This window comes from Mytilus trossulus, chromosome 5 (assembly GCF_036588685.1).
Source record: "Mytilus trossulus isolate FHL-02 chromosome 5, PNRI_Mtr1.1.1.hap1, whole genome shotgun sequence".
In the NCBI taxonomy this organism is placed as follows: Eukaryota; Metazoa; Mollusca; class Bivalvia; order Mytilida; family Mytilidae; genus Mytilus; species Mytilus trossulus.
This window is the reverse complement of record NC_086377.1, coordinates 42267172-42289695: the sequence shown is the minus strand read 5'-3', so window position 1 is coordinate 42289695 and position 22524 is coordinate 42267172. Positions and strand designations below refer to the sequence as shown.

General features: G+C 33.1%; 1 protein-coding gene across 1 annotated transcript in view; it reads right to left on the bottom strand.

Annotated features, from left to right (window-relative positions):
* Positions 1 to 22524, bottom strand: part of LOC134717960 (uncharacterized) — a 39784-nt gene that overhangs the window by 3389 nt on the left and 13871 nt on the right. The window contains exons 2-7 of the mRNA XM_063580461.1: positions 11094 to 11320; positions 10219 to 10338; positions 8992 to 9170; positions 5669 to 6598; positions 2076 to 3572; positions 1353 to 1513 (exon numbers count right to left, since the gene is read on the bottom strand). Of these exons, the coding sequence (XP_063436531.1) occupies positions 1353 to 1513; positions 2076 to 3572; positions 5669 to 6598; positions 8992 to 9170; positions 10219 to 10338; positions 11094 to 11320 (3114 nt within the window). The remainder of the gene's footprint in view (positions 1 to 1352; positions 1514 to 2075; positions 3573 to 5668; positions 6599 to 8991; positions 9171 to 10218; positions 10339 to 11093; positions 11321 to 22524) is intronic.

Sequence of the window (22524 nt, the reverse complement as noted above, 5' to 3'; positions counted from 1 at the left end):
TTACTGAACTTACTGAACATACTGAACTTAATCAAACATGTCTGTTTATGACTATAAATATTTCGATATATCAAACAAATCGGTGGTTCTTGTCAAAATTATCTTTATCATAGTGCGCTATAAGTAGAAATGTTAAGTTGTTTTCATTTTATGTTTTTTCAAAGCAATTATGTGAACGCGATATTGGTACGAACAATTAATACTTTTATCCGGATTAACCATGTGACTTTAAACTATTCTGAGCATAAATCTAGCGTAGATGTATCCTAAAATATCAATTAGATGACATCAAAACAAAAAGAAGTAAACATACTCTGAACGAGTAAGTTTGATCTGTGACATAATTTACACAAAACATGAATACAGAAGATGTCAAAAAGAAACCGATACAGAATGGTGTAAAAAGTAAAAACACAAAAATATTGAACTCCGAGGAAAATTCAAAAAGGAAAGTCCAAACTCAAAAGGCAAAAATCAAAAGTCCAAACACATCAAACGAATGGATAACAACTGTTATATTTCTGACTTGGTACAGGCGTTTTCTAATGTAAAACATGGTGGATTGAACCTGGTTTTATAGCTAGCTAAACTTCTCACTTGTATGACAGTCGTATCAAATTCCATTACATTCTCAACGATGTATGGACAAAACAAACATACTCAAAGAGTCAAAATGTCAAAAATAGGGGTACAGTAGTCACTATTGTGTTATCATCTTAATCACTGTAAAAACAACAAATGTAACGTAGAAGCACACAAAGGCATACATCAAATTTAACATACTCATTTTGATTATCTTATACGACTGTGTTAGATATTGAAAGTTATACATAATAATGTTGCTGTTAGAAGTATTAAAGAAGGTTACATGGCTGATACTAGAAGGCGGTAGTACATTAGCATGTGACTCATAGAATGACGACATGAATTGGTTTAACTAATACAGAAGAGAAATTTGATACAGGATAATGGACAACAAATTAAAATAAAGAAAAATGCCGTAAATGTGTAAAAATAAAGACCTATATGAAATTTCCTAATCTTTGTAGAATGCACAAGAGAAAAAAAAGTCCCAAATCGACATTCAAACTCACAAGTTGAAAATAAACTGACAAAGATATGGCTTAAAAAGAAAAAGACCACTAGACAAACAAACGTAGACAAAACAAACAACAACATATCAAACTAAAGACTTTTCAACACGAACCTCACCAAAACCTGGGATGAGAAACGTGCTGATCGTACTTACCTGGCAAGAGCAGGGAATGGCGTCAAAATAAATTGAAATGTTTAAAATATACTACACGCTCTTTTGTTTGAACAGACAGACGGCAGATCTATTTAATATTTACCTGACAAAAGCAGGGGATGGCGTTGTATCAATTCCCGTTGTTTTACACATACTACACGCCCTTTCGTTTGGACAGACAGACGGCAGATCTATTTCATCTGGTTCTACTATTCTGTCTACATCCAGGTCAAAAGTTGAACCATCTAAAGGATAAGTCCCTACCTGTAAAAGATTTTATATCTGTATACTTGTTAAAATCTATAATAGTGAGAAATACCACAATTTGTAAGAATCATATAATTTGGAGTTCACACAAAAACATGGCTGAAAGACCAGCAGACTTAACCATTTCAAAGTTTCACTTGAGTAAGAAATGGTAGGCTCTTGCATCTGCGTGACTGGTAATTCGGGAAATCTTTAAATAACTTTTGGATTATCACCAAATTACGAAGTAAGCTCCCATTCATTTCAACAATATTCGATCTTGAAATAACAGAACATAGAGAGGACATTCTGATCTATTAATCACATACTATTTTATAAGATTTAAAAAATCCCTTATCAAACTATATGTTATTAACCGATATAATGAAAAGTAGGGGTTAGGGTTCAAAATTTAAAGGCACCAAATGGATAAAACCTGAGGAGCCGGACAATCTGATAATCAGAAAAGAAAACCAAACATCCTTAAACTGCGCTTTTCCTACTCCGCATTCAAGACATGCTTTATAACTTACCTTTTGCTAAACTACTTTGTGTGCTTTAGTTATTATAATAAACTTACTTTTTGGTACTCTATTTTATTTGCGTCATTTTTATTGCGTTGTAAGTTGTAGATTGTGTAACCTACGTTACCATCACCGTTTTCGTCAAATAAACTGACAAGATTTCCACTTCCGTCGACATCAAGCTTCTGTTTGATAACTTTATTCCGAACAGTGTTTGGATTAAGTAAGTATTGGTCACACAAGGTAGCAGAAGCGGATCCGCATAACTCTTGAAACGCTTCACTAGTTCCGGAAAGTAGTGCCAGCATTGCGCTGAGCACAAACGGTGTCCATATCTCCTGTTCGTACGTTGAAGAACTTGCTAATTTTATATTTGACCCACACGATGTAGTAAATGTCTTGTCGAAACTAGTATCTACATGACAGTTGTATTTAGCAGCGATATATTCTAGTAACCACGGATTATTTTTGTCAGTTAAGACGTCTTTATTTCTTAAAAAGTTGGTAAAGTTGTTATTTGTAGGTAGTTGTAATGCCAAAATGATACTACCTACCAGTTTCGGTTTATTTGTGAACTCATTCGGCCTAAACCCCCATGCCTCAGATCCTATAAACAAGAATTCGCCGTATACAATATTGTCGTTAAGTACTGATGTTATTGGTTCTACTTGGTGGGAACGAAGAAACAAAATGACAATTTTAGCAAATGGATATTTCCGCAGTTTCTCTGTAATAAGATTGAAATTTTCTCCGTCATCAACTTCTATTTCCTGTGCAATACATACTTCCACTTTTACTGCTTCCTGTCGGAGCGCGTCACGACCGGCTTCACCATATGTGCCTTTACTGTAGACGAATTGAATGTATTCAGAGTTGTATTTTGAATGTTTGATGATGCGCATCATAGCCTGAGCTTGTCTATTATCTGGTGTAGAGACTCGGGTGAAGTAAGGGTATTTATTCCGGTCACTTAAGTCGACAGCAGTCGACGCATACGCTACTTGTACGTACCCAAACTTTGATAACACATCTGAAACCGCGCCACTTACACTGCTTGAATAAGGACCTGCTAATCCAATCAGTTTGCTTTTTACATTGACACTTGTATTGTTATCCAATAACAGTCCGTTGTTCAAAATTGACAGCAATTTATGTTGAGCGAGTAAAGGCTGATCACAGCTATTTAGAATTAAAAGTCCAATAGATTTACCCGGAAACAGTTGTCCGTACGGTGATGTTTTATTGTTTATCAGGGTAACAGCATATTCCATGGCCTCAACTAATTCATTCCCTAACGACGTCCTTATCACCCCACATGCTAATGGGTCGTCAGTGCCACCATCATTAACTGGAACTATACCGGCCACAATAAGATCGCCATCCCTGAAGTAGACTTTATCATAAACTTCCTGTAAGATGCACGAGCTGCAACGTCTGGACTCTTTACACTGCGCATAGTTAATATTTGGCCATAGAAGTTCATTTCCGGTGTTATCATACTCTCTTATCTTTGATTTATCCATCATAAGTTCAGTGTTGTTAAAAGTCCCGATCTAAAGAGAGTTAAAACATACCATTGAATAGAAACGATATAGGAGAAGGACAAATTTCCGAACATTTATAACGTTGAAGTAAATACGTGTGGTAATACATTTCATTATATTTGTATTCTATTATTTCGATATCTTTTTTTTATTTCAAATAGTGAGATAAACCAGTTAAATGTTTTCTTGAAGCCTATACTTTGGTGGGTTCATTATTGTATTCTGTCATATATTTTGTTTGTCAAGTATAGTCTACATGTATATATTATGCCAAATATTGTATTTTATCTATATTTTAGCAGCCCTTTTTTTCTCTCTCTTTTTTTCATTTTTTCGACAACATTTTGTGTAATTGTTTGTCTATTTTTCAGGATATACATGTTTACCAAATCCGGATTAGAGAACGTGATATTCCCATCTCGACCCAAGAGTTTTTTGTGGTTAATATGTAGCACAATCAGACGTGCTTCAATATAATAGGAGTCTCCATTCTTATTGCTTCGTCATTTGGTTAGCTATCTGCCTAGAAACATGAATATATCTTTATTGAGCGTGATTGCATAACTAATTTGAAGTTGAGAAATAAAATACAAATTGCTTGAACATATCTATTTTCTTATTGTACTCAGAGCTTAAAACTGAAAACGATTATTAACAAAACAAAACTGTTATCGAAAGAAATATCAGGCAATCATAAACCATGTCACTGTACTATATCAAAAGGAATATCATGCTCTCCTAAAACATGTCACCGTGCTATATCAAAGGGACTATCAGGCAATCATAACACATGTCACCGTACTATGTCAAAAGGAATATCAGGCAATCATTAAACATGTCAACGTACTATGTCAAAAGGAATATCATGCACTTCTAAAACATGTCACCGTGCTATATCAAAAGGAATATCAGGCAATCATAACACATGTCACCGTACTATGTCAAAAGGAATATCAGGCAATCATAAAACACGTCACCGTACTATGTCAAAAGGAATACCAGGCAATCATAAAATATGTCACCGTACTATGTCAAAAGGAATATCAGGCAATCATAAAAAATGTCACCGTCCTATGTCAAAAAAAAAATCAGGCAATCATAAACCATTTCACTGCACTTTGTCAAAAGGAATATTATACACTCCTAAAACATGTCACCGTACTATGTCAAGAGGAATATCAGGCACTCCTAAAACATGTCACCATACTATGTCAATAGGAATATCAGGCACTCCTACAACATGTCACAATACTATGTCAACAGGAATAATATGCAATCATAAACCATGTTACTGTACTATGTAAAAAAAACCAAGGCTATTTTAAAACATGTCAACGTACTTTGACAAAAGAAATATCAAGCAATCCTAAAGCATGTCACCGTACTATGTCATCAGGAATATAAGGCAATCCTAAAATATGTAACTGTTCTATGTCAGAAGGAATATGAGGCAAGCATGAAACATGTCACCGTTCTATGTCAAATTGAATATTAGGCAATCCTAAAACATGTCACTGTTCTATGTCAAAAAGAATATGAGGCAAGCATGAAATATGTTACTGTACTATGTCAAAATGAATACTAGGCAATCATAAACTATGTCACTGTACTTTGTCAAAAGGAATATTAGACGATTCTTAAACATGTCACCGCGTACGATGTCAAAAGGTATACCAGGCAATCCTAATGCATATCATCGTACTATGCACTAGTTAAAAAATACGACTGAAAATATACAAAATGGTTCAAACTAGAGTGAGGCCTGATAGAAACCTGCTAGGCATAGACAAGTTGTATCTTTGTCTGCCTAGAAACTCATCCTCGTCACGACTTTTCCTTTTATCATAGTCAACATTTCCCAAAACTCTGTATGTACTATCATTCGATATCGCTTCCATCTTTTCTACCTAAAGAATAGAATACCTTAGCTGAATTTTGACAAATATTTTTAGAATATATGGTCCTCTTTGGTCTTCATCTTCGTACTTTATTTGGGATTTTTTTTTTCATGCGAACGTCACTGATGAGCCTTTCGTAGACGAAACGCGCGTCTGGCGCAAATACATAATTCCAATCTTGCTATCTATGATGAGTTTATTTCTTACCTTCTCAAAACAGAATGTAGACGGGTTTGATATACATGTTCTATACTGATATACTTGGTAATCAGGAAATCCTGCAGTAAACTGAGCATCACTTGTATCAGTAAAAGAAAGAGAAATATTATGTAATGCTGCTGGAACATTCGTAAAATCTGCGTTAAAATTAACTGACAAACCATTCATTTCTTCTATAAGAGATCCTTTATTCTTGTATAATTGGTATTTCATGTTACTGCACATTCCTTGATGTCCTGAACATAAGCTATCGTGAACTTTTTTTAAAACCTTTGCTGTGACATAAGCGGCTTTGATTGCATAGCTTGTCCAGGAGGACATTTGTGAAGCTTTCTCTATTTGTTCCGAATTAAGTTCTGAACACATTGATAGTGAAGATGAACAACTCGAATATTCTTTAAAGACATTCTCTAACCAAATATTAGTTTTAGATTCTTCGACAACTCTCGAAACATTCCGAAAGGTATATAACCAGTAATCTTCAAATTCATCTATACGAATCTGCGGTGGGGAAACAACGTATGCACCTGTTGATGCTTTAAATACATCACCTGTATTACTAGTAAAGTAACTATCGGAAAGTCCCATGGCTTCCGAAAAGATGAAAGAAATTGGGTCCGATAATGTATCTTTTAAAGCGGATGCAGCTGTAACTATGGCATTCGCATGCGCACCGCTGGTTAACACAACGACTCCACTTATTGGACTCTCTCCGTTTGTAATAATCTTCTGAAGAATGTCTCTGACTTGAATTAAGCTTACCGCACCAATCGGAAGAACGAACGAAGTGGCTACACATATGGAGCTTTTAGCCGCTCTTGTCATCAATGCATCTTTGCCTTCTATTCCGTATATATCATCATCGTATAAGATAGCAATATAGTTCCACTTAAGTTCTGTCATCAAGGAAATCATAACCTGAATGAAACATGAAATATAGACAAAATAGATAATATCGTTAAATTGCTGTTTATGTCTAAATCTAGACAAGACAAGTACATTCGAATCGCTGTTTATTTCCCCTATCTTTACACGTACAATCAACTCACTGTTTATTATTATCTATCTTGACAAGTATCATCTGTGTATTTCTCTGGCTGGATGTTTACACTGCATGTTCTATTTTATTTGTAAACTGAGCGGAGCGAGGCAAATTTTTTTTGGAACCTTTTGGGGCTAAAAAACATAAAATAAGTGTAAAATGCTTTTTTTTAAACGGTTCCTGGCGTGGAGCACGTATATTCTATAGTTGCTGTAAAGTGTTAGGATTGGACATTTTTTATTATGATTCTCCCCATTGATTGTCTATCTTAAATGACAGTATGGATCCAAAGCTATGTACTGATATATTTGATGTGGGACTTGTCAGTAAAAAATAGACATAGCAATTTTGTTGTTGTTGTATGTTAAGTTATTATAACCTCACAGATTTCTTGTTGTAAACAAGAAATAAGCCGGGCTATTCGATGAAATTTACAAAACGAACAAAACGAGGTAAAAAGTCAAACAAGCAATTTTTATCCAAATGTTTGGTTGATATGTTTCACAAAACAAATTTAATGGAGGTTAGGGGTTCCAAATCAACAAAAGGCTACATATGAGTCTGAATTTATGAATGACGGTCGACAAATGGAGACACAAAGTCCACACTCAGCAGTTAGGTTGCAGTCTGTTCTTGAAAAAAGTATTCAATATATCAGCTCTGCGAAACAAACATTCCGGTCAGGTATGCAAACCTCGACCTTAAACAAATACGCCCATTTTTTATTCACCATGTTCATTTAATGCTAAATAATTATGTTGGAAATTTTCTTTTCTAATCGCAAAAAAGTGGACATGATTATAGTTTTCCATTCAGATACGGACATAATTTTCATGTAATGCAAAAATCAGTCAGATTTTTTACTCTCTCAAATACCTTAGACTTCCTCCTCAAATGAAATGGTTTGTACCTTAGCCTTTATATCAATCTAGAGCGTATACTGGCTTGGGATCATTACTCAGCTATCATGTTATTTTAAAATAGGCTGGGACGTTTGGGGTTAAACATGTTTTCGTAGGTAAATAATATTGCTCAATGCTGAGGATGTTTTTCTCTCATAAAAGTATAATAGAGTATTATACTTTCTGTTTGGTTCAATTGTAAAACAGAAGTCACTACGTTCTTGCTCAAACATGTGTCGCTTTGAAGGTATCATGGTTGTCATTCTCAGTCTAAGCAATGTTTTACTGTAATTTTAATTTCAAAATGACTGAGTAACGATTTTTGACGCACTGGTCAACTCCACCATAGCGAATCACATGACATTGACAAATTCAATTAAAAACAGCGAAAAATATCTTTATAGGAAAATAATTGTCACATAAAAAATAAATACACGGGAAATGGCAAAGTTCACGAAATTTAGTCTGATTAACAATTTTACAAGAAAAAGTATAAGCAAAAGGGGGAGAGGGGCGTACGCTCTCTACGCCCCCTCTGGATCCGCCTCTGTCGATTGTAAGCTTGATAATACTTATTTTCTTTTTTTTCTCTAAAATAATATCTTTATTGTACTCTTCTTTGCTGTAATGACACATTACGGCCAAGTATTTCTGTGCTGCTGCATAACAAGGGAAGTTATTCAGTGAATTCATATGTATAGCTAGTTTGTTAGTTTTACAACTCAAAGTTATTACAAACATGTATGCAAAACATATTGTCTGATGATTACGGAAAGTGTACAGTTTTGTCCAGTTTTGTTTCTTAACATTAGAACTTTGTGATCATTGACCTGAACCTTTTGTTGCAACCCGCTTTATAGTTCTTTATTCGGTTGCTCACACTTAACCGAGTACCAGAATGTCTTATAACAATATAGGCAACGTGTTGAAAAATAGTAATCTCCGGAACGAAAAGTCAATAACAAGAATATAGCACTTTTGACAATACGCTTAAAAAAAATAGACTAGATACCCGCATAATCGTGGTACGATTTGGAATATGGCAGTGTTGAAACAACGAGTCTTTAAACTTGGAGGGAAGTACTTGGACTGATCATGCACGAAAGCGTATAAGACACGGATCGATAACGGTCTCCGAAAATGTTTTTTTTTCTTCTCAAAAATTGGTCTTTTCCGTAGGAAAAAGATTGTGTCAAAGACAAAATTAAGAAGTACAAAACACTACCTTTATACGTCATATATCTCATATATTTCCTACTTTGTACGGGTTGCAAAGAAGATGCGGCTCAAGGAAACCTGCCTCTTCCCTCAGTAGTATATATGTTCCGCCATTTTATATTACTATAAACCCTGAATTAAAGATTTACCTCGATTTGTACGGCATCACTTGCAACAACTCTGAAGAAATTGCTGTAAATGTTGGTGTTGCTTAGCGACGCAGCAGTCGAGGAGAATCCAATTTGTAATAATCTATCGTTTGCTCTTTGGGAACTTAATAAGTTCGACGTTTTCTGTACTTCGCTACTATAACCAGGACCGATCAGAGCTGAAAGTAATATCAATAATTTATGAAGATATATATTTTACAGAACTAAAAAAATACAGGGAAAATTTAAAAAGAAAACTTAAAGAGTACAATAAAGAAAAAAAAACAAACATAAAAAACAATATTGCTAAAAAAAAAATTCAGCATACGAACACTACGTATACATGCACTACTACACATATTAATGCACTATTTAAGGGTAGCAAGCGTAGGAATAGATTTCAAAAACTGTAAGTTTTTTTTGGGTTGTGTTTTGTGTTGATGGGGTGAGTCAATCCCTTTTCAATTTGATTTTTACTTTTAGTTTTTCGGAATTTAATGCTTATCAAGGTTGGCAAAGGACTGTGCAGTCGCAATCTATTGTAATCCCGTTACCGTCTTTATGAAAATAATAGACATCTCCATAGTAAATACGAATTAAGATAGCATGAGCAAGTAGTCCCTGCATATTCAAAAATAAAGAGATTCAGCGAATTCCTTTTTATTATGATAACTTTCTAGTTATGTTAAAATACAAAATTTCTAGATGGATGACTCCGATATTTACTTGAAAAGACACGAAACTAGCATCCTTTAAGATAACGCGAGAACTCTTCAGATTGAGTAAAAAAAGTATAATGGCTTTGGGAACCAGTCATTTTTCAACTGATTTTTATAATTCGTTCTTATGTTATATTGTTATACCACTGTCCGCGGTTAAGGGAGAGTTAGGATCCAGCTAACATGTTCAACCCCGCCACATTATTTATGTGTCTGTCCCAAATCAGGAACCTGTAATTCAGTGGTTGTCGTTTGTTTATGTGTTACATATTTGTTTTTCGTTCATTTTCTTTTAGATGAATAAGGCAGTTTTTATAGCTGACTATGCGGTATGGGCATTGCTCATTATTGAAGGCCGTACGGTGACCTATATTGTTAATGTCTGTATCATTTTGGTCTCTTGTGGACAGTTGTCTTATTGACAATCATACCGCATCTTCTTTTTTATAGTATATACCGTAACAACTTAATTACGTTCTACTCAAACCTACTGTAAAGAACTACTTACCTACAAGTGGTGGCTCTGTGAAGGAAGAGTCTTGTTTGTCTTGTCGGATTTTATAAATTAAATCAACAGCCCTGTCGCTGGCTTCTTCAACCATATCACATGTTGGGTAAGCCTCTAGACCTTAAATAAAAGTAAAGCTATAAATAGAAGTAAGAATTTTCATAATAATAATGCTGTATAAATAGAAGTAAAACTATAAACAATAGCAACGATATTAATAGGAGTTTTTTTTGTGTAGTTTAACAAAAACCTTAGATGATCCACCAGACGTGCGAAAGTTTAAATGAAAACACACCTTCACTCTAAAAGAGGGGTGAAAGATGTCCAACTCCGAGATCAAAAACAAACTGACAACCACGTTTCCCCATTCAAATGTATTGATCGTCCAAATACGGGGTTTCCGGTATTTTGGGGGTTACAACTACTGGAATTCCCCTGGATCCGCAACTGTGAATTGATATAACGTTAGTCTCTACACTTAAATACCTGAATGTTGGCATTTGTTCATTTAAAGCTGTAACCTTTACCCATGTTAATTACTAACTGTGTTTTTTGTTTATACCTGTGTACGTTTGGCTTATGCTAATCAATAAGTGTAATTGTAGTACATGTACTAAGTCGGGAAGATGACAGTTGTTATCAAGTGGTTCGTTTCTATATGTTGCGTTGCCATTGATTTTGTTGCACTTCTGTGTTTCTGTTGTTGCCGTGTATTCCTCATGTGGTTGATGTGTTTCCCTCGGTTTATATTTGTAAACTGTCTTTGTTTTCTCTCAATCAATTGATGACTTTTGAACAATGGTATACTATAGGTGTAATAGAAAACACTCATACTATTTGTTTCAGCCATATAAGAATTTCATAAGTTTTCTTACCAATAGAAACTCCTGGAATATAGTTGTTTTCATTTAAATGTCTAAAAGTCCATTTGACAGCTTCTAGACTTTTCACAGAGAGTGGAGAAATACCGTCACATTTGTTATTAACCGCATTCTGTATTTGGAATAAGGCAGCGACAGTTACCTCCCCTGGTAATAATCTTTCACTAAGAGCATAAGTCGACAATATGATAACGAGTAGATATTTGTTCATTAAAATCATGCTGAAAAAATAGAAATATAGTTATCTCCCCTGTTATAGTGTAGTCGAGAATATGATAACGAGGAGAAATCTGTTCAGATCATCAGAATCATGCTGAAAAATATAGATATAGTTATCTCCCCTTGTAATAATGTTTCACTAAGAGCATAAGTCGACAATATGATAACAAGGAGATATCTGTTCACCAGAATCATGCTGAAAAGTATAAATATAGTTATCTCCCCTGTTATAATGTAGTCGAGAATATGATAACGAGGAGATATCTGTTCATCAGAATCAAGCTGTAAAAGAGCAATATAAAATTAGTCAGTTTACTTGGTGAACAGATGGAACACGGCACCATTAATCATAACATGCCATTAAAGACCGTCGGAGCCAGTTCTTTAAGACTTTTTTTCTCTATTCTTTATTCATTTTGTCAAAAAATATTCTTTATATTTTATTTAGTTTGTCCTTTATCTAATAATATTCTTTATTGTTTAATTTGTTAGTCCTTAATCTAACAATATTTTTTATTGTTTTACTTTGTTTGTCCTTGATTTAGCAATATTGTTTATTTTTGTCGTTGTTTGTCCTTTATTTAGCATAATGTTTATTTTTTTTACTTTGTGTGGCCGTTTTTCACCATCGTTTTTTGTGTGTGTGTCCTATATTAAGCAATAGTTTTATTTTATACTTTGTTAGTCCTCTTTTTTAACAATATTGTTTATTTGTTTTACTTTGTATGTACTTCTTTTAACAATATTCTTCTTTTTTTTATTTGTTGTCTTTTATTTAGCACAATTATTACTTGTTAAGTAAACAAGTCTACACAGACCCTCACCTATAACCTCAAACCTCTGTTAGTATCCTTGGTATTTTATTGACATGACGACCTAAAATGGCTTTATATTTCCATAGTTTTTTTCCTACCACACCCCCTTTCCCCCAAAAAAAATAAATAAAAAATAAAATAGAAATATAAATTTGAAAAACTACATCCTTTAGATACTTTAATTTCCTTGTAACCGTCTACATTACATCAATTTGAATCTCAAAGATCCTTTTTTTTTTAGATTTATTTTATATAGAATAACTTCATATAATTCTTTTTATTTGCTTTGTTAAGGCAATTGACTAGTAAAATATTTTTGTAAATCTTATTCTTTTATATAGGATAAAACATTAAATTTCAATTTCAAGTTTTAGTAAACACCAGTATTCATTAACGCATATTTCACCTGTAAACTATCGTTCCTAATTTACCTATAACTATATTTTGTGAACCCTCGTTATATATATATTTTGTAAGTTAAACATTTCATTCATATTCAAAGCTTTATAATGTAATGCTTTATTTAATGATGGTCTATACGAGGTCGTGTTCATTATTGATTCTCAAGTGTTGAGATCAGTGCCCGCCCGTTATTTGACAAGTGTGACAAAACCGATGTTTTACTAAATATTGAACGGTGTGAACTAACCTTTTTCTCTATATTTATTTTGTTGGCTTGAAGGGTAAGCAATGTGCCCCCTGATTTCTGTGTTCATACCTTCCAACTTTTACTTTAACATAATGCAACATGGACAACTTAATTAATAAATCGGTAACATCATACTAGTATATGCGAATATTTTAGTGTACGGACTTCACAGTTGGTATGTGTGTTTTTTTTTATCACAGTAACCTGTTAATTTATACACTGCAATAACAAAAAGTGGGTAGTTACGTTAAAAATTATTGATGGATACTTTATAAACGTCCAGTGACACACATTTCACGCATATTTAAGTATGGAATTCAAAGTTGTTCTGTGTTGTTTTAAATTTTATCACAATAACCCTTTACCTTATACACTGCCATAACAAAAAGTGGATAATAACGTTAAAACGTATTGGTGGTTGTTTATAAACGTCCAATGACAAATAGTTCATGCATATTCAGTATGGACTTCAAAGTTGTTTGGTGTTTTTGTTTTTATCACAAAAACCCTTAACCTTATACACTGCCAAAAAAACCGAAAGTGGGTAATTACGTTAAAACTTATTGGTGATTGCTTTATAAGCGTCCAGTAGCATATATTTCAACCATATTCAAGTATAACAACTAGTTAACAAAATATAGTATGAGGTTTTAGTGAAGGGATTTGGGGTGACACTGCTACATGAGGGTCAGAAATGTGGCCTACGGACCCACTAGAGAGATTGGGATGACACTAAAAATAGCTTACACAGCGATGAAAGAAAACAAAAATAATGAAATAGTTTCTATCTTTAATATGCGACATTCAAGTTTTTCATCTGTTTAATTATAACGGTTAAAACATTGACTTCATTTATATGTATCTTTCAAAAACAAAATAACGCGAAAATCTAACCTCGGTTCATGAAAAATAAGCTTTAATTGTACCATAGGAACAGGCAAGATACACACAAAATTAATAACACGTGTACACCAATACATATACTTACATATAGGAAACACTGTACACACCTTTTAGGTAAAACGTTTGACATAAATGATCATTTATACCAATAAAATGTCAAGTGAATCATTATATTATACATTTTAATAATTAAACAAAACACCTACCTGTTACCTGTAAGAAATTTTACTGTTTATCCTTTAAGGAGATACTATTATAGTAACAAAACTTAATTTTTTAAATGTAAACATTGAAAATGTTTAAGACGTATTAAAATGATTATGGTCATGCTTGATCAATGATATACAATGTTTCTTTATCATTAAACTATATAGAGTAACATTGTACATTACATCTTTTGTGTGGATATTGTCAAACACATTCATTTCGCTTAAATACAATAGTATATCTAAAAAAATTATACACAAACTAGTCAGACCGTGAAATCGTATAAAATAAGGACGACACCTGACATTACTATTTTTTTTAATTCTCCCTCGCGATGCTCGTCCGTATTATAAATATTTTGTACTGAATTCCTTCGTACATGTATTAATAGGACAACACTCTAAAATAATCTTATTATAGGTTTTGAGACTAGTAATGCAATTGTTCTTTTCTTTTTCAAACAATGTTTAAGAACATAATATTTTACACGATTTAATAATAATTTGTGTATGGTAAAATTGAGAATAGAAATAGTGAATTTGCCAAAGAGACATCAACCCGACCCAAAAGCAGAAAACAGTTAACGGCCACCAAAGGGTCTTCACAGCGAGAACATCAATCACCCGAAATCGGACTTTATACCTTCAGTTATGAATTTTCCTCGCAGCTACGTATTTTTGTGGTTTACCTTTTTCATTAATTGTGTAGTAATCCATCAAAAAGTAAAATAACAAACTCAAAAGAAAATTCAAAAAGGAAAGTCCCTTTTCAATTGGCAAAAATCAAAAGCACAAACACGTCAAACGAATGGATTACAACTGTCATAATTTTTACTTAGTACAAGCATTTCTTTATGCAGAAACTGATGGATAAAATCTTGATTTATGGCTAAACATTTCTCTTGTAGGACAAACAATCTCACAGAATATGCTAAACCCCGCCAAATATTTGTGCCAAGTCAGGACCCCCGGCCTTTGTTGTCTTGTCTGTCTTTGGTTCATCTTTAATATTATGGAGTTTATAGTGACGTCCCTTCGCTTTGAACTGTTGAATCACGTTTTTCTTGAGGGGTCAGTTGAAGCCTGCCCCCAGTTGTGGTGGTTTCTTGCTGTTAGGAAAAAAACAATTAGTGGCTGTGGGCTGTTTTCTTTTCTTTCATCGGATTGATATCTCTTTGGCACACTCACAGTTTCCATTCTAAATGTTAAGAAAGTAGATGTCCTGTTTATGAAAAATGCTTAAAAGATATGGTGGATGAATTTAAGATTATAAAAAATATATATACACTAGCCCCACTAAGTCTTTTAGCACTGCATGTTAGTGAATGGAGAGGACTCGTGATGGTGTAATGTAAAATGATAATCTTGGATGCTCAATTAATTTGATTTATGGATTCCACGAAAGACAAATATCCGAATAACTGGATAGTTAAAAAAAAATCCAAACTCCAAGGAAAATTAAAATCTGAACGCCACTTATCAAATGGCATATCAAAAGTGCAACCACATCAAACGAACGGAAAACAACTGACTGATATAAATTGTAAATTGTATGTTTTGACTAAATCTATTGGAATAAAATGAATTTCTTGTTATTGATATGAGTTAACCATTGAACGATATATAACCTTTCAAGTCTTGATTCAGTTAAAATACTGATCAGTTAACCTGTTTTTCTATGGTACCCTGATTTCTGTTTTTGGAGTCTAGATAAAGGCTATATTTCTTTATCAATAGTGATTTACTTTGGTTACATGTTTATTCTGAAGGGAAATTATTATTGTTTATAAAAATTAGTAAAATCACAAAAATACTAAACTCCGAGGAAAATTCAAAACGGAAAGTCCCTAATCTGATGGCAAAATCATAATACAAAACACATCAAACTAATGGACAACAACTGTCATATTCCTGACTCGGTACAGGAATTTTTAAATAAAGAAAATGGTGGATTGAACCTGGTTTTATGAAACTTCAAGTTACTGATGGATGCAGTCGAGAACTATGCAAGAACATGGATAAAACTTGAACCAGACGAACCAGAACTGGACATTTTGTCTTAATGGTTTAATGCTATTCGATCATGCATTCAGGAGTGCATTCAAAAACTAACATGAACTATAAGCACAGGAATAACTAAACCTTTCCATAATCCGAATGTTGTGGATGCTTTATCCTCTTTGCATTACAAATGTGTCGTTGTTCCAGCAGATAAAGCCTCCAATAATATTGTCTTCATATGTTAAAACCAGTATTTACACTGACACACAACATATCTAGAGCTTGGTATTAAATAGAACTACTGGTAATACAACATATTTCTAAAAATCCTCTACCAAATTTAGCTAAATCACAAATCTGTCCTACTTTCTTTTGGTATCAACATCAAATAAAACGAAGAAAACTTACCATCATTATACTGGATGCCAAAACTAAACAAAAACTTCATATAAGGAACGCTACATAGCTGGATCATGAAACTGAATCCAAAAAAGTTGAAAAAAGCCAAATAAAGTACGAAGTTGAAGAGCATTGAGATCCACAATTCCTAAAAGTGTTACCAAATACAGCTAAGATAATCTATGTATGAGTTAGAAAAGCCTTAGTATTTCAAAACATTCAAAATTACTGACTACTATTCTTTAAACAGTTAAAGTTGGACTTCAAAAATTTTGGCTTATGTACCTGTAAGTAACATCTAAATAATATTGTCAATTGATTAAGTCAGATATACCTATGGGAAAGGATGATTCATTATGTTACCGTGACAGTTATTTGTTGATAATTTACATACCAAAATTTGCATAATATCTGGAGTCAAGGATTGCGCTGTGTCTACTTATTATCAAGTAAATTTATAATAAAATAAAAACACCTTTTACATTTTACTTGGTAAGTGGTTAACGCCACTTTCAATGTCCTTGACTGCATCATGGCAGCAAAACTTTATTATAAGAGAAAACTGACGATTACCTAATCTACGGAAACACATACTATTTAGCTATTCATATACATCCGACTATAAGTTTAACAATACTTGTGAGTTTGTCTTCATATGCATGACGGACTCTAGTTTTGTATATTGGAGGACGTGTGTATGTATACTCCATTTCTAGATCTAGTAAATAGTGGTCAATGCATTTGAGTATGTCATTAAGTATACTTTGGTGATGGCTGAAGATTAAAAATTGATTTCAACAGCTTGTTTCTATTACGTTTTACTCAAAATACATAAAGCACAGTCGACAAAAGACTGACAACACCATGACAAAACATATCTCAGGCGTCCAATTAATCTTGGTCTGATTTATATACGATCCTAGTTTAATAAACTGACTTGTTTCATTGATAACTTAAAGTGATGTACTTCAGGAAGGACATTCTAGACCAGAAATAACTTTGTAAGAAGTATATCTTGAATGAAGATTGGTGTGCTATGGAAGTACGAATCCAGGTACTTATGACCGAATTATACCATTAAGATTTTTTTTAATGTTTTTTCAGTTGCTTTATCAAACACTCTCAACTTAGGTCTCCTTCTACTTGTAATAATTATTCAAAATGATTATCGGTATTATAGTAGTCATAAATCATTTCAAAAGCCAAGGCCAACAATACACCTACAACTTCCCAAAGCTCCTTTATTACATAACATAACGTAATTGTCGTTAACTTAGAGTTGTAACATATAAAGATTGATGCAAGCACGACATGATTGGCATATTTAGAGTTTAACTACATTAGACTTCATTCAGTTACTACATTAGACTTCATTCAGTAACGATGACTTTTATGTAATCTTCTAAGATAACATGTATTAGTGAAGGGCTTTCAATGTTGGTTTTGTATCTATCAAACCGCTATTTGAGAGTTAATTTTTTGTATGCATTTTTTAAATTGACTTTAAGTCCAATGTTCCATGTCAAAATATTGAGGGTACATAACTTTTGTTATACTCCATCAATGATATTAAGTATAAAACATATCCAGCATATATACATTATTGGTTGTTATTTTCCGACTATTATACGAACTTTAAAGTGTTTTCGTATTACCTATGTCTTATTTAAATCAATAGTTCTTACACATTAAAACATGATTTCAGTTGTCAGAGCTTTTATGTACTTGCACGTTAAGGTGGTACCTTACACTACAGGGAGATAACTCTGTTAAGTCAGCTAAACGTTTTAATTACGTTGTGTTGTAAAATGAATGTTAAGCTTCTTAATGATAAAAATTGGTGTTTGTCAAATTGCTATATAACCAGTGTAATTTTCTGACAAAACGGTTGGTTCAAATTTAGAATTTTTTATATTAATGTTAAAGGGTCAAAGTAAGTACTTTGACAAAATTTTATGAAAATTAAACAAGCCGGATTAATTTTAGTGCAAGTGTTGGGTAACACCTCAAGTGCTTCATTCTGTCAGGCTCATATGCGTTTTTCTATCTATTTGATCATAATGTGTATTATATAATTTATTATCTATAATCTAAGACGTGTTAATTCATACATTTGTATCTTTGTCTGAAAACGCTATTGGTTAACTTTACTTTTACTTGCTCAAATCACTAGTTATTTTGAACTGTGATTGTTTTTACATTGTCAATCTTCACTGTGTACCGATATAAAAAGAAAGGTGAAGGCAACACACAGGGTAATTCTAACTGATAAATTGATAATTTACTAACCACTACCCGGACACAAACCAAAAAGCCCAACTCACACTAAAACAAACTTAAGAATTAACAACACGAATTCAACAAAACCTGTAGACATTCAGACTGGTTAACAGATTCTAATCCTCATCTGAACTCAATGTTTTGCTCATGTGGTGCAATCCCGGTGATAAAAGAAGAACGAAAGACACCAGATGCATATACAAACCCATTAATCGAAAATAATGTTCAGACATCCCTGTCATTAATTAAGAAATAATTCATGGGGGCTTGACATATATCGTGATTTTACCACAGGTTGGCCCTTTATGACAAATATTTTATCCTGAGCGATAGAGAGTGGTAAAATATCTGCACAAAGGACATCCCGTGCTGAAATCACGATATATTCAAGCCCCCATGAATTAATTTCATTCTAATAGGACAAATACGACAATTGTTTTGAATTGAAGCGATCTAGGTGAAGGCATCAATTGCCGTTCCATAAATAAACGCACCATTAAATTGACGTAAAAGAACGGAGCAAACTGAAGAAGTGACATGCTTAAACTATTTCCAATTACATATCAAGAAAGGTTTGGATGAATCTTAATTTTAATTGTACTTAAATGTCTTATATGTATAAAACAAAACGGCTTATAAAACACATTTTAGCCTCGTTTGCCAACGTTTGCATGTTGTGATGACTTTCGGTTTTACAAGCATGTATGTTCCTGTAAAATGTCTATACTCTGACGTCAACGTCCTATGAAGTCGGGTAGTTCATTCATAAAAAAGAATATGACGTGGGAGAACGATCAGAACAGCCCAAACAATATATTCATATTTTACCACGGTTGTGTACTAAAAGAGTTTGAAGGACGTCATTTTAGAATTGTCTTTAATTTTTAAGTGACCGTGATAAGTAATTTTTTGTAAAGTCCTAATCATTACATAATTGTGTTATTTTCATTCATTTGTGCTAGGCCAATACCACTGCTGGTGACCTGTCGACTTCAAGAGTTTCATAAACAGTTTTTCATCTGTCAATAACATTTTATGTAACAGCTTTTAGATAACTCGGCGTTGAGAAATCAAGTAATTATTACGGTTCTAATATCTAAGTTAACCTTAGACCTAGCTGTCAGTACAGTGAATATACCCAGTCATGTCCGGTCTGGTAGATAATTTTCTGCTTCGTAACGGTCTGATTAGTTAAGTCCTTTTCTACGATATGTTTTAATGATGTATTGATACACCACGTTAAGGTGAGGGATGTTTGACCCGAGAAACATCAGTGGAGGAAAATACAAATCCTGAATTATGAATTCTAATACAACAATTTCCATGTTGAAAAATGAAAGTACTGACTTCTGGAAGGTGATCACAGGGTATTCTAGAAATATTAGGGAAAGAAAACCATTCGAGAATAGGAAGTTTTATTTACAATCTAATGATATCGAACCATACACCGAAAGGGAAAAGTCGAATTGAGAACTGGTTGATGAATAGTAATACTATACAGTGGTACAATTCTCTTACACAGGATGCTGAGAATCCTAAATACCAACAAATGTGCATCACTGGATGTCATGATCAATTATGGTGAGGGTAAGATGCTGATGCTTGTAAGGCTGCCAATAACTTAATGTAGTGTATATACTTGAACATCCGGTGTGTTTTAAGTTTTTTCGGCATACTACACTGCTTTTTGTTAATTCAAAGGTGTCAGGTCGTTATTGATTTCATATCAAAAACATATGTCTTTGACATTAAAACGTTGTTGTTCAATTAAACTATTTGTTTTACAAATCATTTGCCTCATTTAACGACCTTGTCTACGGCTAAATCAAAACAGAAGACAGACTAATTTGTATTCTTACTCTATCAGAAATATGACAGCATGTTATGACGAGGTCTTTGAAAAAATGATGTCAAAGAATTCATTGCTGGTACATCATATATTACAAGGCTATAAGATTTGAACTAGTTGGGATTTTTTTTAAGTCATGAGTTAAATAATAATTTATTGATAAACTTTAAGAACTTTAACCAGTGGATATGAAAAAAAAATATCATAATACACCCAGATCAAAACAATGATTAGCATTTTCATGTTTGTCACAGTATTGTAGACAACGTCACAGAGAGGCACAAATATACTACAAGATACCGTATGATCAAATTATCGATGCTCTCAGTAACGGTTTGAGAATAAAAAAAGCACAACAAACGTTTTTTTTTCTTCTTTTATCCTCACGTGTAATGCAACAACATGTATCTCTTTATATCAAATAATGCACATTTCTCAATATTGTTATAAAAATCATTCTGTCCCTTCACCTACACTTCGACGACTGCTTTAAGGAATACGTAGATACAATGTAATAAAATCAACGGTACCAATTTCCTTGCACCAGATGCGCATTTCGAAAATACATGTCTCTTCAGTGATGCTCGTGGCCAAAATATTTGAAATCCAAAGCTTATATAAAAGATGAAGAGCTTTAATCCAAAAATGTTGATGTACAATGAAGATCAGATCGTTGTTTTTTCTGTTTAAATGATCTTCCTCTTGTCATTGTTTGGAAAGCTGTATATGGCATTTGGTCCAATGTGCCCAAAATTCAGACAAACAATGGTACCAGGAAAATGCAGAAAACATAATCAAATCAAATTTATTTGCTTACACCATGTATAAGTATGTTAATAAAAAGATACAGTGTTTGGTACGAACACATGAGTGCGATTATTCATTTCGTTTGACTATATTCAGAAAGCGTTTTGGGACATATGACCTTGAATTCTTTATCAGTCAGACAAATTGTTACATTGAACTTCATTCTAAAAAAGTTTCGTTTTTTTCAGATGAAAAGGACAATAAATATGTTGATTAGTTACTTTTAATCGCATAAAATGGCATCGCAAATTAATTTGTGTTTTACGAATTAGTTAATTTGTTAAGCTGAATGAATATCATTTAAATAATTTAAAGAAATATTTTCATACTCAATTAAGTAGAATTCGTGTAGCCTCTTAAAGGAATGACAACTTCAAAAGGAACGGTCTAGTAATTTTAATTAAAATTTATAAGATGGCGTCAACAGGCCAAAGACATGTCTGGTTTTCAATGATCCACTAGATTAAATAAGTTATGAATACAGATAAGTGTTGGGTAACTATTGTAAAGTTTATTTCCATACATGGGAATAGAACTTACATTCCTTATAAATAAAACGACATTTGCATAATTGATAAGAAAAGTTTGAATAGATTTTCATTAAAAAAATGTTTCTCGTCTTTCCCTAGTACAGGGTTAATGACCTGTATACAATTTATGTGTTATTCTTGTTGTGAGTAACTTAGACCGTGTATGTCTATATATAACATTTCAGATTCTGTATATCAAATGTTCTTTGCCAAATTCTTTCTATAAAGGCATTCAAACCCATACATAAAATTGAGAATGGAAATGGGGAATGTGTCAAAGAGACAACAACCCGACCAAATAAAAAACAACAGCAGAACGTCACCAACAGGTCTTCAATGTAGCGAGAAATTCCCGCACCCGGATGCGTCCTTCAGCTGGGCCCTAAACAAATATATACTATGTATCATATTAGGATGAAGGTTGACGTCTGTTAAAACACAAGGCGTTTATATGCACCTGTTCTAAGTTAGAATCGTGCTTTTCAAAGCTTGTCGTTTGTCGATGTGCTTCATTGGTGGTTGTCGTATTTTTATTCAGATTATACTGTTGGTTTTTGTGTTTCAATTGTTTCATGATTTTAATTAAGGGGCCCTCAATAGCATTTTTTACGAAGTGATCTAAGACTCCATGTAGAAGGCCATACATTTACCAATAACTGCTAATGTGCTTACACATTGTAACCTGGATGGAGAGTTGTCTTAAACATTGTTAAAGGCACTCATTTCAAATCTTCCAAAGTAAATGTGAACACCAGGGATATACAAAT